Raw genomic sequence first — 16,612 nt, forward strand, 5'->3', positions numbered from 1 at the left:
AAAGTTGATGGATGATGTGATGGTGATACATACCACCTACATGGTCTCCAGAGTGAGTATATTCATAAATATCTGGTAGAAACCAATTCTAGCAGGAGACTTTGGTTACTGGAAGCCTGGTTTTATCCCAACACATATTTGTGTCAATTCTTCGTGAGAGCTAAACATTGGCTGGCTTCAGAGGGGTTAATCATCATCTGAAATGGAGTTCAGTAATTGATGTTACTGCATCAAAACACTTCCCTCTTCCCATCCCCCTTGTTCCCCTCCTTCCCCCCAAAAAGAAATTCCTGGCTGACACTCAAAATCCAGTTTCGTTCTCACTGTGCAAGTATTAAACTGTGGGTCTTTTCTTTCAAATTTCTGGATTTTTATGGGCACAATTGGTCTGTTAACAGGATTTTTTTTTTTGTGGTTTCAATGCATTTATATCATTGACCTTTGCTTTAAAAAGTGTCAGACAGACTTTTCTGGGCTGGAGCTATAAAAAGGAATGTTGTAAGGGGGCTTTATTCTGTGGAAGCAATGACCACAGGCAAAGCTTTATATTTGCTGAGTGATTTAATTCTTGCACATGCAAGACTTGGCTCTGTGCCATGTGTAACATGTTGAGAAAAGGTCTGCTCAAGAGGCATTCAAACCAAACTTTCCAAAAGTATTTTTTTTCTTTAAAAAAAAAAAAAAGCTTCCTTTCCTGTTATTTCTAAGCTAATGAGTAAAATCAAGGGACTGTGCCCCAAAATGCTGAATTGAGCTCTAGCAGGGTCATTGGGGAAATAAACCTCCTTGAAAGAAATGAAGTGGGAGTCTGGGTGGAAGCAGGGAGAAAGAGGAGGGTGCCATTGAGAAAAAGGCTGGATCAGAGACAGGAGGTAGTCAAACAGAGCTCTCTGAACTCCAAGAGGAAGCGAGGGAAGGTGAAGATGATGTAGCTTAAATGCCTGGTCCTACAAAGCCCTGCTCATATGGTGCATCCCCAAAAGATGTGTTTTCAGGCTAAATATCAGATTTTGCTCTCCATAGCACATGCTTTTTCCTGCCTGTCCCTGCCCTCTTACAGGAATAGCAGTAGCAGTCAGGAGCAAATAATAACAAGCTGCTTTTTGTTTGCGCTTATTTTAAACACTGTGACAACATTTGGATTAATGTTGGGTCTTGTGAAAAGCTCTTTAAAAGTCAAACATACTGAGCTGCTTACCAGCCAAACATACTGAGCTGCTTACCAGCACGCCTTTGAATTTTGCATCTGCCTGCTGCACTTTCAGATAATGGCCTGGAGAGCGAGGAAACATGGTATTCCTTTCTTCTTCTTGTAATCAGGCCATTAAATATGCCTGAGATTTCAGATTCTGCAACTATTTAATTGTGTAACCCCTTGGGCTGAGGTCCATATTTTGGTGAGTAGTTCCTCTTCCTTTGGCAAACAAACAAACAATCAACAGAAATACTGAATTATGCTAATTTCTAACAGAAGCAATGTCTTTGCCCAAAACATTGCAATCTACTGCATTTTAATTAAAAACAACACATCAACAGTGCATCAAACATCTATTAGTTTTAATCAGCAGATTTTTCTGGAGGCTTTTAGGAGCAAATTGTACCTTGTTCACTCTTCCCAGGAGGAGAGGGGGAACAATGGATGAGCTTTGTGCAGGCACAGTGAGCCCTGAAATGCTGGCTTTAAAAGGTATTTCAGAGGTATTTAAAAGGTGTTTGAACAGGGTGGAGGTTATACAGGGGAGAGCTAAGAGAATGGTCCAGCATGTGCAGGGCTGTCTGTAGGTGGTATCACCTCCTCTGCTGTGGCTGCAGATAAATCCATCACCTGGAGTGGACCAAATGCTGTTTATTTGTGTTGCTGTCCTGGTTCCCTGCAGCAGGCAAGGCTGGGGGTTCCCGCAGGTCACCCCAGGGCTCTCGAGCATGTGCAGAGGCACTGGGTGCTCGCTGTCCCTTGGCTTGGCTCTTACTGGTGTGCAGGTGGGATGAGCCACCTCCAGTAGTGGCTGTGCCCAGGGCTGGATGGGAAGGAGCATTTTATCCATTCTTGTGATTCCTCTGAGACTTGAGCTAAATGCTGCCAGTGTATAAAGTCTCCTATGAAAGCAAAGGGTTGGAAGCCTCTGTGTGGAGAGAGTAGCATGGAAAGCCAATGGAATGAGGGTAACCTTTGCTTTTTATAGCTCCTGGTATTTGCTCATGGCAGCCACCAGCAATGCCCTCTGTGTTCACAGTGCAGTGCTCCTGCAGTCACACTGTGCCCAAGTAAACAGCTCCTGGCTGGGGTCAGCTGGAGTGGAAGCCTCTGCTAGGGAAGGGAGAACCCTCTCTTGTCTCTCCCTGGCTTTACTGGGTAAAATTCAGCTAGAGAGAGGGGCCTTGCCCAAGTGTCCATGGAGATGTTGTGTGGAAGGGATAAATGGGATCATGGAGGAGAAGTGGAGGGAGTGCAGGTGGCTGACACCTGCCCTGGCTGGAGCCAAGCAGAACACATGAGCTGCTGCCCCAGCTCCCAGGGGAGCCAGGAGAGCAGGTGGTGAGCAGGGAATTGTCTACTCACATGAAAATCTGGGAGGTGCTGCTCAGCACTGATGTGGAGGGGAGAGGATGATCCATGTGGGTGCTCTGGGATTGTTCAGGCACAGTGACCATGGCTGTACCAGTGTCCTGCAGTACCCAGGGCTGGTGCAGGTGCTCGGTGGAGCAGGGACTCCAGAAGGGCTGTCAGAGCATCTGCTGGGGCTGATGCAAGGGGATGGCTCTGGGCCAAGGCTTTCTAGAATGAGCAATGATTTCTGGTGCCTGGTTGGAAATTGCTGTCAGGGCAACTGGCTTGGCAGACACTCGTCCTTTCTTGAACTCCCTATCACTTTTTGGAAATGGTTGCCCCTGGGTTTCATGTCCTGCTTCCAGCAGAAAGGAAGAAAGGGAATCCAAAATCCTGCCTGCAGGTTTGTACCTTGGATACCTCCCAGCACAGCCAGATCTCACTGTTTGTTTTTCCCTCTGCAGCTCTGGGAAGTGCCAGTGCAAAGTTGGTGTCACGGACCTGAAGTGTGATCGGTGCAGTGAGGGCTACTACAGGTTTAATGAAGCCACGTGTGAGCCCTGCCAGTGCAACAACCACTCCCAAACCTGCGACAACTCAACAGGTGATGATGTCCTCTTGTGACCATGAGGGTGCAGACTTCACCTGCCCCTTCTGTCTATGATTTTTCTGTTCTCATTCGGCACGCTCTGCTCGTATCCCCTTCATCTACATCTTTCTACCTTGCATACCTGAAATCTTAAATCTGAAATGGAAATGCGAGGTTGGAGCTGGTCTCCTTTGAAGGAAGGCAGTGAAAGCAGTGTGCTTTAGCCCAGGCTGCAGTGCAGAGCCTTAATTCAGCAGCCTGTATCAGAAATTGGGGCTCTGTTGTTCTCTGCACTTACACAAACACACAGCATGGACTTTTAAAGAGCTTTTGTTTAACTGCTGTTTACCTGGAAACATATACTGTGCTGGCACTGACGTAAGGGGACTTGCAGCCACAGGTAACAGGATTAGAGCTGGTAAAAACTGGCAGCACCTAATTAATATTGCCCACTTTTTATAAAACGGCCTTGTTCATTTTCCTTGATTATTTCTTTGACTGTCTCTCAGACAGATGTTGATGGAGTGCAAATGTTGAGGCACCTGTGCTTGAACAGCTTATGGGGGGGGGCAGGGGGGAGCCCAATTGCTTTCCAGTCTTGACTGGAAGGAGAGATCCTGGAGGAGCACTGTTATGGGACTGCCTGCACAACACCTACTTCAGCCACAGCACTCACTCCAAAATCCAAATTCTCCTCAAAACATCCAGGCTGAAAAGCAGTTCTGTAATATTTATCCAGGAGCTTAGAAAGGGGTAATAATTAAAAGTAGTGTTGCAAAATTTGTTGGCATAGAGGCAGAGCCCATGAAATCAGCTATTTCTGGGCAATTTGTGCCCGGGTGTTCCCTCATGGGCTGTGTGTTTGCAGTGGAGGAATGCCCTGATCTGTGGGCAGTGGATCTGCGCTCCCTGTGGGTGAATTACTGCATTCCCTTGAGGATGAATTACTCCATTCACTCCTATACTGAACTGTATGTGCTTATGTCCTACCAGTATTGAAGGATATAAGGCTGTCTCTAAAGCTGTGCACACATCAGCTGTGTTGCTGATTTGGAGCTGGGTGTGTAGGTTTTGTGAAGGGGGAGGATAATCTGCTCTTCCTTTTTTTTCCCCTCAATGTTCCTCCTGCTCTCGATTTAGCAAAGAAAATCCAGAACAAACCTTGCCCCTGGGATGGGGCTGCTCTTTCTGTTGGGATTGCCCAGTGCTGCTCACAGCACTGCAATGAAAACCCCTCATTTTGCTTAATGACCTATTACTGATTTGACAAAAATATTTTTTTCTTTTTATTTTCTTTTTAAATTTTCTGCCATCTGCTCTATTTGCTGCTGTGTCTGAGGAAACCAAACAAAACCAGAACAGAGAACAAAGCTGATTAAAAATTAGATCGGACACCTGCTCTAGAGACTGCACTCTGTGTGACCTCCTCAGCTTTACATCAATTCTGTGTAGCCTTTGTCAAATTTTCAAGGTTTTTTTCCCATTAATGCTGTACTTTGGGCTCCCTCTGCCGGCTCTGCAGCTGGCTCCTGCTTGGCATCGCTCTGTCCAGAAAGAATATTTAAAATTACTAGGCATAAATAAATAACTTGGGCAGCAGGAGCTCCCCAGCCGACAGCACTTCCTCTGCCATGACCGTTGTGTTCTGTGGTGTGTCGGTGCAGTGAGGTGGGCTGGTGCTTCCCAGTTGGGGTCCTGTGAGGTCTGATCCTTCCTGAGGGAATTATCAGGATGAGAAGTGCTATTAATTATTAAGGCTCTCCACAGCGATACCTGATTGCACGCCTGTGTGTGCTCTGCCTGGCTGAGCAACGTGCTGACTCAGGGAAACACAGCCATTTTGCAGGGCTGGTGGAGATGGATGTGGGTGATTTCTGCTGATGGGAAAGACATTGGTCCTGAAATGACCAAGGCAACACAGGTGGGATTCCAGATTTATGCCCCTGTTAGTGCCTGGGGAGCAAGGTCCAAGGTAGCCTTGCTGTGACTAGGCAGATTAACTTCTCTTGTCCAAGACATCCATCCCACTGAAACAGTTGATCCAGGTTTGCAGCTGGAGAAGCCAAGTCTAGCACATAATTTCCCCCTCTAACCCTGACATCTCTCCCACAAAAACCACTGGCTCATGCCTGACAGGCTGCCGAGGGAAGAGCAAACAGTGTGTGGGAGGTGATGCTGAGCAGAGGGTGCTGGCAGGGCCCTGCTGGGTGGGTGAATCAGCTGCTTCCTGGGTTTGCTTCCTGCCCTTAGCATGAGGGCTGGCTGCAAGGACATGCCAGGCTGGCTGGGGATACTTGGCTGTGGAGTCATCACTGTGGGAATTGAGGAGCAGGAGCCGTGTCAGGCTTGTGAGGGAGCCAAACTGTTCTGATATTAATAATAAAATCTGCTGTGGTCTTCATAACAGTCAGCATAAACCTCAGTCAGGATTTTTTCCTGTAGTTGATGTTGATATGAGACTTCTCCATCCCCCAGCAACACTGCTGGATCAGCTCAGTGAATCTGTCTGCTCTCACACTGCTCTGTGCCACTCTTGTTTATAGAAGGGGCTGTTGCCTTTGCAGTCTGGTACGTGGGATTTAATCAAATCTTCCATCAGCTCCCTGCCACCTCACCGAGGAGCCAGCTGAATTACAGCATGTTCCTGGTGATGGATGGGCTTTGGATAGAGGCTGTGCTTTTGTAACTAAGGAGATTTTTCTTGGTCACAGTAGTATCAAAGGATACGGTGTCTGTGAAGACATGGCACATTTAGCTTCTGATTCAGGGGCTTCCCCAGGAAGGGCAGGTGGCTCTGTTTTTCTGGGAATGTCAGTGACTGCTGCTGCCTTGTCCTGGGGTGGAGGAGCTGGAGCCACACTGGTGGGATGGAGCTGCCTGTCCCCAAAGCAGGACAGTGGCACGTCCTCACCCCTGACCACCAGCTTTCATGTATAGGAAGAGGCTGCACACAAAAAAACCAAAGGCATAAACCTGAGGGACCCCTCATTAGAGTGGGGGACTTGAAGCATCAGTGTTCATCTCACTGGTACAAATGCAAACTGAAACTGCTTTCCTTGGGGAGAATTTTAACACCAATGACTTGTGTTTACCTGTAGTGACCTTTTAGTGGTGAGTTGTGGGGCCTCTCTGCTGGGGCTACCTGCTTTTCCACATTATCTGTGTACGTGTGGAGCGAGGGGATGAGCATCAGAAGGTCATAAGAGGCCAGGATCATGTTTTGGCCAGAGGGCATCCAAAACCACTTGTGAGCTCTGATAATGGAGTGTGTTCCACATAGGTTCTTGCTCCAAATGTTCTGCTCTAGTTCCTGCTGCTGAATGTTTGCTTGTTCTCCTCTCCATTCCGCAGGCACCTGCCTGGACTGCCACGGAAACACCGAGGGGAAGCACTGTGAGCTCTGCAAGGAAGGTTTCTATCGGAGCACCCATCCTGCCCACGGCTGCCAGCACTGCCCCTGCTCCATCGTGGCATCCACCGGCACCTGCCACATACGTGAGGCTCTTGCTTTGGTCTAATTCCTCATAATGAAGGTTGCTCTCTTCAGTTAAATTGCCCCTCAGAGTGTGTCAGCCCAGCAAGGTATTCTACAGCCTGTGGAGCTCCTGTTTGTGGGCACTGGAAGCAGCACCTGCTGTGATGGGTCCTGGTGCCTGTGTTGCCTCTTGGGAGAGCAGCTGTGCAGGGAAGTGATCAGAATCACAAAATAGTTTGGCTTGGAAGGGATCTTAAAGTCTACTTCCAGCTCCCAGTGTGTTGCTGCAGTCTGCTCTGAAGAGCCTGCAAAATTTTGCAGAGAGCTTGTGGCAGCCAGGTGAGGGGCAGGAGATGCTCAGCAGTAGCCCTCCATACTTCTGAGTCTGCTTCTGAACACCTCCATGGGACTTCATGCAGAGATTCCCCAAATGTAACTGAGAGAAGTTAGAGTTGTAATAATCATATGTAAGACTTTTTTTGATATTTCCCTAATCAATTTTGCAAGCAAGCTGCCTCTGTATAGGCCCAAAAGTTCTTTTGGATTGCAAGGACTCCCAATATAGTTCAGCTGTTCTCTGAAATTGACTGCTTGAGGTGGAAATGTTCAGGAGTAATAATCTATTTTCTTAGCAACGTGCCAAGTTTGCTCTGTGAGCCTGGTACGAGGCATCAGAACTCCCCAAAGCTGTTTTTTCCCCTACTAACAGAGAAACTGCTGCAGTTCAAAAGTTGTATTTTCAGCTCAAAATTTGAGATTGGTCAATACTTGGTGGCTGCTGATTTCTGTCAGGGTGTCTTGTGGTCAGGTCCCATAGAACAAACCCCACAGAACAAATCCTACAGCGAGGGTGTCTCTGCAAGAGGCTGTGGCACATCCCTGCTTTGCTTTCTGTGTTCTCCAGAGCCTGGCGAGACTGTCCCGAGGTGTGACAGGTGCAGACCAGGGTACACTGGCCTCAACTGCAACCAGTGTGACAAGGGCTACTACAACTCGGACAGCATCTGTGTGAGGTGTAAGTGCAACGGGAACGTGGACCCGGCGCTGTCCCCAAGCGTGTGCCAGCCGGACAGCGGAGAGTGCATCGGGTGTCTGTACCACACCACGGGCTTCCACTGTGAGCTGTGTGAGGAGGGCTACAGCAGGGACCCCGGGGGCACCAACTGCACCAGGAAAGGTAAAAAGTGCTGCTCAAGTCAGTGTCAAGGCTCACTGTGCAGCTGCCCAAAGGTTGGAGAGGGAATGCTGTTAATTGTTCACATTGGTTTAGATTCATCTGGCCTCTAGTGCAGAGGAGAAAACCAGATCGTTTTAACACGTTGGTGCCTACTGGCCTTGAAGGATGGTTTAGAGTTAGCTCTGTGACCACCCTGATTCCAGACCCTGGCACACACTGCCAGTGAACAAGCTGGAAAACCAGTCTATTTGTAGTGTATTTAATGTAGAATGAGAGAAAATGGTTCTGAAGTTGCTCCTTCAGTGGTTATCTGGAGGTTGGTGGATCTCCAGCACCATGCATGGAAACATTACCAGTGTGATGTATTAGATGAAAGAACCCAGAGTTCAGGGAAGTATTTGGGCACAAATTTGTCCTTGTCATGGACAGAGATTCAAGTCAGATCTTCCATCAGGAGCTAATGTGGTTTTCACTCCTGTGCTGCTTTCTGGGTGTGTAATCACAGAGTCCTTCCCTGCTCAGGGAGATGATCAATACAACGAAGTTGGATGCTCATTAGCTGTAACAGGGCTGGAAATGGCACTTTGCATCAGCTCATCCATTACCTCCCCCTGCACAGCTCTGGCTTTGTGCAAGGATCCACATGACTTTGCTCCATTAAAATTCATATGTATGGCTTTGCTTGTACTTGCAGTTTTCACCATTCAGTTTTATTTTAATGGCATTTTTATATCCAGTTCCTGATGTGAGGAAAGCCTGTCCCCTTTCAAGGGGGCTGGAACATGCTCCTTGAGCTTTCCCCTCTCCCTGACACCTGTGTTTTCCCTTTTTTATTAAGCAATTTAAAAGATGTGCAGCTTCTTTCCGGCTCCTTAAACAAAAATTGCCTAAAAACTGACATGCTGAGGTTACTGAGCATTAACTTGTTTTAGGTAAAGGTTTTCATAAATCACCAGTGCATTTGAGTGGCTTCTGGAGTGAAATCATCACCCAAGCTCTGTTTCAGTGGTCGCAGGTGAAATGAGACAGCAGGTTCTGTACAGCCTGGGCAAAGCTCAGCCCAACCCCACGTATCCTGTCATCCTGTCTTAAGCCTGACCAGGATTCTGGTGCTTTCAAGGCAGATAGAGAGGATATTCAAAGGACCAAAGTGAGGGTTTTCAGCCCCAGAGCAGGTGGTGCTCTTGCTGCCATGGCGAGGCACAGCAGGGACTTAGTGCTGGTGCAGTGTGGCTCTGTGCCACCCACCCAAGCACTGCAGCCTCCCCAGGAATGGGCGTGTGGGCTCTCACCAGAGCTCCTCCACTCCAGGAGGCAGCAGCAGCTCTGCAGAGCTGGCACTTCAATCAAGCAGCTGGATCTGATGCTCCCGTCAAAGCTGCCAAAGCAGCCCATTGAGTGAGCAGCTGCTGCTCACAAGGAGCTGCTCTGGGACATCTGGAGAGCTGGCACGGCCCCGGGAGTGGAACAGGCAGCGCTGTGTCACGGCCTGGAAGCAGCGCCGGGGCCAGAGCCCGGCACTTCACTGTGACGTTCTGGGAGCGCCAGGAAATGTCTTCACCCGAGGCCTCTGTGCCAGCCCTGAGCTGATGCTGACTCACAAATAAAGCCCAGAAAAGTGCTGTTTCCTTCTGGTGAATCAGCCATTGTCTCAGTTCTGTTTTTTCCCTACTTATAGCTACTGGCAGGGTTTGCTGGGGATTGAGTATTGGTGAAGGAATTTGGAAAGGATGACTGAATTCCTCATGCCCTTTTCCCAAAGCCAGAGATTTTCCAGGAACCTCTTGCTCCTGTCATGTTGCTTCCTATTGCAAAAGTTTGCCTGTTATCCCATAGAGAAATGCCTTCTGGCATTCAGCATCCTGAGTGTCCTTATCAACCTAAGGCAGGAGCTGTGGAGAGCAGAGGGGCTGCTGCAGGAAGGGGACTCTGAGCAGGAACCTCAGTTAGGTGTGTGATGCCCCTTCCAGAGGAATTTCTTTCCTGATTGCCTGAACTGGGAATGTGACAGCCCAAAGTTAACTTGTGGGAGTTCCCCTGAGGGCCTGTGGCAGGACATGTGCTGAATATTTCCAGCTCTTGTTGCCACTGGAGATGCAACTTAGTGCAAAATTAGTCCTTCGGAAGTGACTCTCCTCCTCAATCATAATTAGTAGATGTTCAGGAGAGCTGGAAGCTGGATCCATACAGCATGGCACCATCAGCTGTAATTGCTGCAGCTGTACGTGGATTTAAAATGAAGTTGCTTTTCTGTTGGCAGGAAGAGAGTGGGAAAGAGGATGCAGAGAATCCTGTGGAGCAATAGGTGCAGAGAACATTCTGGCTGATTGAGGCTTCAGCTTGTGGAGTGTTCCTGTTGCCTGGACTTGAGAACCTAAAATAGATCAGGTTATTCATGTGAGGAAATGCTTTATTAGCTACATTTGTGAGCTTAATACTCCCGATTTATGGTGCTCTCTGAGGCCTGTAGCTCAACAGGTTTGATGCAGGTGTAATGAATTTGCATCCCACTTCTGAGATCTCAAGGTTAACCTGACTCCTGAACTGAGAAGGGAGTTATCCCATGGCTGCTGGAAGCCAGGCAGGTTCTTGGCTGTTGAGTGCCAAGGAAAAGACAGAGCATAGTCTGGTAGTTCCCATGTTCTGATCCTTCCTGTGTGCACATATGCCAGCAGCTGAAACCAAACCAAGATCCCAACCGGCCTCCGCTGTGTTCAAAAGCTTCTGAAGAACATCCACAGTCTTTTTTTGTTGTTATGATTTGGTGACCTTCTGCTTCTGGCTGTGCTGACTGGGGATTTCCATGTGGCTTGTACATGACTTCATTCAAAAGCTGAACTGAGGTTATTTTGCCCTTTTACCTAAAGTGGTGCAAACACTGAACCTGCTGCGAAATGCTGGGACAGCTGAGTACTTGTGGTTCATTTTTTCAGTTTTGATCTTCTTGTTTGTACAAGTAGGGCAGAAATAATAATACTGTGAACAAAATCCTACATCTGGTGCACTGGTTATGAAGGGTTTAAGCTCCTGGAGTTGCTGTGTCTGAATGTGCAGCCCACACAGACACCAAGGGACACGTTGGTACAGAGTCCAAACTTGCTGAGCTTGGTAAAGCCCTGTTTTCCTGGTCTGAACAGGAGCTGGACTGGGACTTGCTGTCATCATGAGCTCCTGTATTGAACCCTGAATCATGACTACTGCACCTGTCCCTCAGCACCAGACTTTTCAGAGGAATCCTGTAGTCCATGGGCACTTAGCACACAGAATTATATAAAAAAGCCCCAAACACAACCCTGGACAGACATTTTCTAAACTGCTTTGAAAAAATACCAGTTTTACCAGTGTAACCTTAGTTGCCATAATAACTGTTATATAAATGTCAAATCTCTTATGTTTGTGTTTGATTTTCAGCTCAGCAGATTTCTTATTGATCATTTTAAAATTTGTTTTATAGAAGCCACTCTTGGCCCAGAACCAACAGAGTTTACAACTTCTGCTCCAAATGACACCAAGGCCACATCCTTTTCCACAGCAGTGCTAAACAGTACTTTGTCACCAACAGCTCTACAGACAGTATTTCCTGTAAGTTCCTCTGACAACAGCACCTCTGCTCTCGCAGATGTTTCATGGACTCAGTTTAACATCATTATTTTGACAGTGATCATCATTGTTGTGGTCCTACTAATGGGCTTTGTGGGTGCTGTCTACATGTACCGTGAGTATCAGAACCGAAAACTTAACGCTCCCTTTTGGACCATTGAACTCAAAGAGGACAACATCAGTTTCAGCAGCTACCATGACAGCATTCCCAATGCTGACGTGTCGGGGCTGCTGGAAGATGATGGGAATGAGGTGGCCCCGAATGGACAGCTCACGCTGACGACTCCCATGCATAATTATAAAGCTTAGAAGTCATCCAGCTATTCCAAAGTTTGCTTCTCAAATAGTTACAGGGCTTGTGGAAGGGGTATCAGGATCCGTGCCAAGGCTCCACGGAGAGGAATTTGCTCTTCAGATACTCTCTTGTGCCGGGCGTGCTGTAGCTTGCAGGTGAACAGAAGACGGTGTAGTACATCTGAATTTCAGGTAGTGTGGTGAAATGCATTCTGTGTCCTGTTCTCCATAAAGATCCATAGAATTCACTGTTGTTATGAACTGGATTATGCTGAATTGAAACTTTTTTTAATGAAAAGGTGGTGGGGTGGAGAGAGCAGAACCCGATGAGGAATCAGAAGCTACTTGGTTTCCAGCCAACCCAACACTTGTGTCTTCATCTTTTAGTTCGAGAAGTAGCTCATGAATTAACAGTGGAATTTCAGGAAACAGATCTTTGGAAAGGCATCATCTTAGTTCCTGATAGAAACTTGTTTGAAAAGGAGGACAAAAAAAAGGGAAGTAATTGTTCACTGTGCTACCAAAAGGCAAGTAGAGGAGTGAGTTGCACGCTTAAAAAAGTCACCATTATCTGTTCCCACTAAGCAGGGAAACAGCAAAAAAAATCACAAGAACATTTGAGTGAGGGAAGATACTAAGCTTTTCCCTTTCTGAGTATTTATACAGGGTGATGATGCTATTAAGACATAGCAATCCATTTTTTTCTAGAAGGAGTTAATGAACTTGTATAGTTTCTGTGCAAGGGAAGACAAGAAGACATCTCAGGGTTGCCATGTAAAAATAAAAGCCAGGCTTAATACCCTACCCTGATAGAAATGGTGTGTTCTGTATATAAAATGTAATATATCTTCTTGGAATTGTATTTGTAATTATTTGTAAAAAAGACAAGCAACCAACTGACCAACCAAAAAACCCCCAACAACAAAACCATGAGCCCCTTCCCCAACCTCCCCCACTCCCCAGGTCATGTTTTATCCTCTAGGTTTTAATTGTACAGCGGTTAGTGACGTTGTTTAAAAAAGAAAAAAAACATGAGGATTGTTTAAAATACTGTAAATGAGATGGCAATATTGTTGGAGCTGGGCCTCTGGCAAACACCGACTGCTTAAAGCTTTTCTTCCATTGTCATTGAATAACTTCTTTTTTAGAGAAAATGTGAGTGCTCCCTACTTGTATCTGTCAAATTTTGCCATTCCTTCAAATACTGAGTGAATACCAGTGTTGCCATGACTAGGGCTGAGTAGGTGTCCAAAAATTGGATGCACCAATGTATTCCTTGCTTTTAAGTCTCTGTATAAAATGCAAATACACTGTCACAAACACACTGAGAGCCTGGGCTCAATGGCTGAGGTTCTCCCAAGTGGGTGCTCATCGTGTGGAGGGAACCCATTGCCATCCCTGCTGACACGGTAGGGGGGGTGTGCTGGAGGGCTGAGCTCAGCCCCCTGGCCTCCTGAGGGCCAAGAGCAAAGGACTCCTGGATTTGGGTGGAAACAGCTTTGAGATTAAGAGCTCGCAGGACCAGATCTGTGCTTCAAGGCTCAGAAGGTAAAAGTGCACAGATGCTTTCAGAATTTAATGTAGCACAAGTTGGTGTTGGGCATTCAACTGTGAAAAAAACCCTACAGGGAACAAGTTTTACAGATCCCCCTGGTTTTGGTGTGGGGCTGGTGGGCTGTTAGCAGAGAGAACAACAGGCAGCACAGCACAGGGAGGTCACACCTCGGAGCTCCTGGGTTGGTACCTGCAGTGTGTGTGCCTCAGGGCAGGGGCTGTGCTCCCTGTGCTACTAGTCCCACCCCTGGAAATCAAATTACTGCATGGAAACCGGGCAAGAAACAAATATTTCCCCTCACTCTTGCCTGGCCTCAGAGCTGCAGCTGAGTTGCTGTGCATGGTGGGGCAGTGGTGATGCAGGAACTGGTGGATGTGTCCTCTAAGCCAGGAAAACGTGAATATTTCTCCAGATGAGAAATGGTAGAGAGAACATGGTGGTTATTTATTTGATTTTTGGTGCTGTGAGGAGGTTTTTCTTATCTTTGGAAACTTGCGGGTGGGGGGGAAATGGGTGATTCAAACACATGCTGAAAGATGCCATTTCTGCCTCAAAAATGTGCTGCCTGATTTAAAGATGAGGCGCATGGCAAGGAGGAAAATCATTGAGGATGACCAAGAGAAGTGGTGAGGGCAGAATGTGGAATTGCATATAGGCCCAAGCTGTTGGAAAAAAGCTGATGGAAAAGCTCCTGTTGCCTGCAGTGGGCCTGGGTGAGGTCCTATACTTCAGGTAATAAATCTGGCTCATGTCATTCAGAGCAATGTTACTTATAGTTATAAAACGGGGGGGGACTGGAGAAGAAAATCTGGATATTGCTATCCTTGAGTTACTCATCAAACTTTTAAAGAGCAGAGTGGTGGCAAAATAGAAAGTTTCCTAAAAGTTGTAATTATTTAGAGGTGCTGATCTAGCGACACACTTGCACTTGGTCACTTCATGGGGTGGGGAAAGGTAATTTAGGAAGTGTTGGCTTCTGGGACTGATGTTAACAAGCAAAGCAAAGGACAGGTTGTTCACTTTAATGTTTCTAAAATACTTTAGTAGTTTTTTCATTTCTGCCACAAAACACCTCTTCCTTAAATTTTGCTATGACTGTGGGCTGCTCTGTAACAGGAACAGGCTTGGATTTTGGCTCACTGTAGAAATAAGGACCATCTGCTCAAGCAGAGCGTGGGCTCAGGTGCTGAACCCTCCTAGTTCCTGCCTGCCACAGCACAGGAGGTGTTGACACCTGGGCTGCTTCTGACCTCCAAAATACCCCAAAGGCTTTGTGTTTGGGAAGAGGAGGAGTCAGGATGCCCTGCAGTCGGGCTGCAGGGGAGGGTGGGACAGCTGCTGCCTGTGGATTGCACAGCTGGATTGAAGGAATGGAGACAGCCTGGTAAATGTGATGGGAAGCTTGGTTGGACAGGGAGGACCTGGCTGCCCAGATTTGGATGGCACAGGATGTTCCTGAACAGGAAGCACAGTGAGGATGTGGCACTGGCACCATACTTGTCAAATGGCAGAATGACTCAGGAGGGACACAGCAGCCACCTCCTGCCACCCAGGCCTTGGCACACAGGAACAACAGTTATAAAAGGAGATCAGTGCCTCAGCAGGGAAAGAATAAACAGCTTCAACAGTTTGACTTTGGTGATGTGAGATCAGATCGTCTGTGCTCTTATCAATTGTGCGGCTTCCCCTGGCACCACAGGAGGGGAGGAAGAAGCTGAGCTGGTTCTGTCTCCAGCACCTTGGGTTGGATTGTATGTGGAGGGGTAGCAGAGCTCAAACACTTGTGCCAGGGTACTGAGGGCCACCAGGACCATGACATGTGTCATCGCTTGTCATGAGGCTTCCCAGGTGCTGAGGTTTGTCCTGAGGTTGGGGTAAGGGCAGGTAAATCAGAAGCAGACTCTCAGGGCTGCTTTGAGGCCCAGCTGAGCAGCCAGCGAGGCCAGGGGAGAGCATCTCTGTGACTTGCAGGGCTGAGGTGGCAATACAGGTACACGTGGTGTTCCTGATGGGCCACCTGCAGCACCTTCTGCCTGGGAATGCTGTCCAGCTGCAGTGGTGGGGTGTGCTGTCATGGAGAAAGGCACTCAGGGCATGGGACACCAGCTGCAGAGCAGAGAGGAGGTGTGACAGGGCAGGGGGGCTGGTGGATGTGGGAAAGGAGCTGCAGGCACGATCCTTGGCAGTGTGAGGGCCCAGCTGGTCTGGCTGGGGTGAGTTCAGCTCAGCAAGCAGTAAAGGCAAGAGGACAGAATGAGCAGATGAAGGGCACAGAGCTGGGGTGGGGCAGGGCCAGGGCAGCCTGGAGGGCTCTCAGCTTGGGGGAGCATTTGATCAGTACTGAGTGCAACAGACATGTAGAAAAGTGGTTGGGTTAATGAGGAGAGATGATCTCAAATCTTGTGGACCACTGTAGCTGGAAATAGCTACGAGGAGCACTAGCCCTGGGGAGCTGTCAGAATATGTCAGCCACTGGAATGATAATTCCCTTGGACCAGGCTGAGCAAACTTAGCAAGCATTTAGGAAAGAGGAGGGGATGTATCCAGCATCCTTCAGGTACCCTGGGCCAGTTAACCACTCCTGTGCAGCATCATCATCTTAAATGTTACAGGCAATGTAAATGTGGCAGAAAGTCTGCAGAGTCTCCTTTAAATAAAGGATATAAAAATAGTTTTCTCTTTAAAGTGAAGTTTTAGAGTGAGCTCCCACAGGACTCTGCTCTTTATGTGTCAGAGGAATGGATTAAAATAAGAAAAATGTGGGCCTTAAAAGTTGTACTTGCTCCCATCTGAAACCCATCAGTCTCACTCTACATCCAAATACGGCGTCTCCCAAGCATATGCTATGCTTACAAATGCATTTCTAAAAAGAAAAAAAGGTGTATGATTTGAATATATGTAAGAATTTATACAGAAGAATGTTATTTAAAATGAATAAAAATAAATGTATATAATTTGTATCTATGTCACTTGGATTTTTGCATTTGTGATTTTGTTCATTGAATTTCAGCAAGAGTCTTCTCAGTGACAGAAAGGATTGAATCCAATCTCATCCCAGTAATAACATTTGTTCCAAGAGAATTATTCCTTCATTATACCCCTGTATGTGAGATGAGAACCAAGGCACAAAAGTGTTTTCTATCATAGATATTCATAAGCACAGTTGACATTCTGTGTCAGAGAATCCAGCTAAAAAATGAGCCCTCTGATCTCGTGTGTCTGCAATGAACCATCCCAGCCCTCAGCCGTGTTTGGGAGCTCCACAGGCAACGACTGTTTTCCCACTGTTTTCTGTATCATTCACATGGACACATTTTGTCAGAGATGTGAGTCACTAACAACAAAACCCTCAGAGAAAAGCTGGAAATGGGATG

At 47.3% G+C, this 16,612-nt stretch overlaps 1 protein-coding gene across 1 annotated transcript in view; it reads left to right on the forward strand.

The window, feature by feature from the left end:
- MEGF9 (multiple EGF like domains 9) overlaps positions 1 to 16,207 on the forward strand; it is a gene marked incomplete at its 5' end in the record, with an annotated part of 27,406 nt that extends 11,199 nt beyond the window's left edge. The window contains 4 exons of the mRNA XM_017745427.1: positions 3,013 to 3,152; positions 6,489 to 6,632; positions 7,517 to 7,789; positions 11,244 to 16,207. Coding sequence (XP_017600916.1) covers positions 3,013 to 3,152; positions 6,489 to 6,632; positions 7,517 to 7,789; positions 11,244 to 11,698 — 1,012 coding nt within the window. The remainder of the gene's footprint in view (positions 1 to 3,012; positions 3,153 to 6,488; positions 6,633 to 7,516; positions 7,790 to 11,243) is intronic.
- Between the last annotated feature and the right edge of the window lie 405 nt (positions 16,208 to 16,612).

The sequence above is a fragment of the Corvus brachyrhynchos genome, unplaced genomic scaffold (genome assembly GCF_000691975.1).
Source record: "Corvus brachyrhynchos isolate BGI_N302 unplaced genomic scaffold, ASM69197v1 scaffold59, whole genome shotgun sequence".
NCBI classification, from domain to species: domain Eukaryota; kingdom Metazoa; phylum Chordata; class Aves; order Passeriformes; family Corvidae; genus Corvus; species Corvus brachyrhynchos.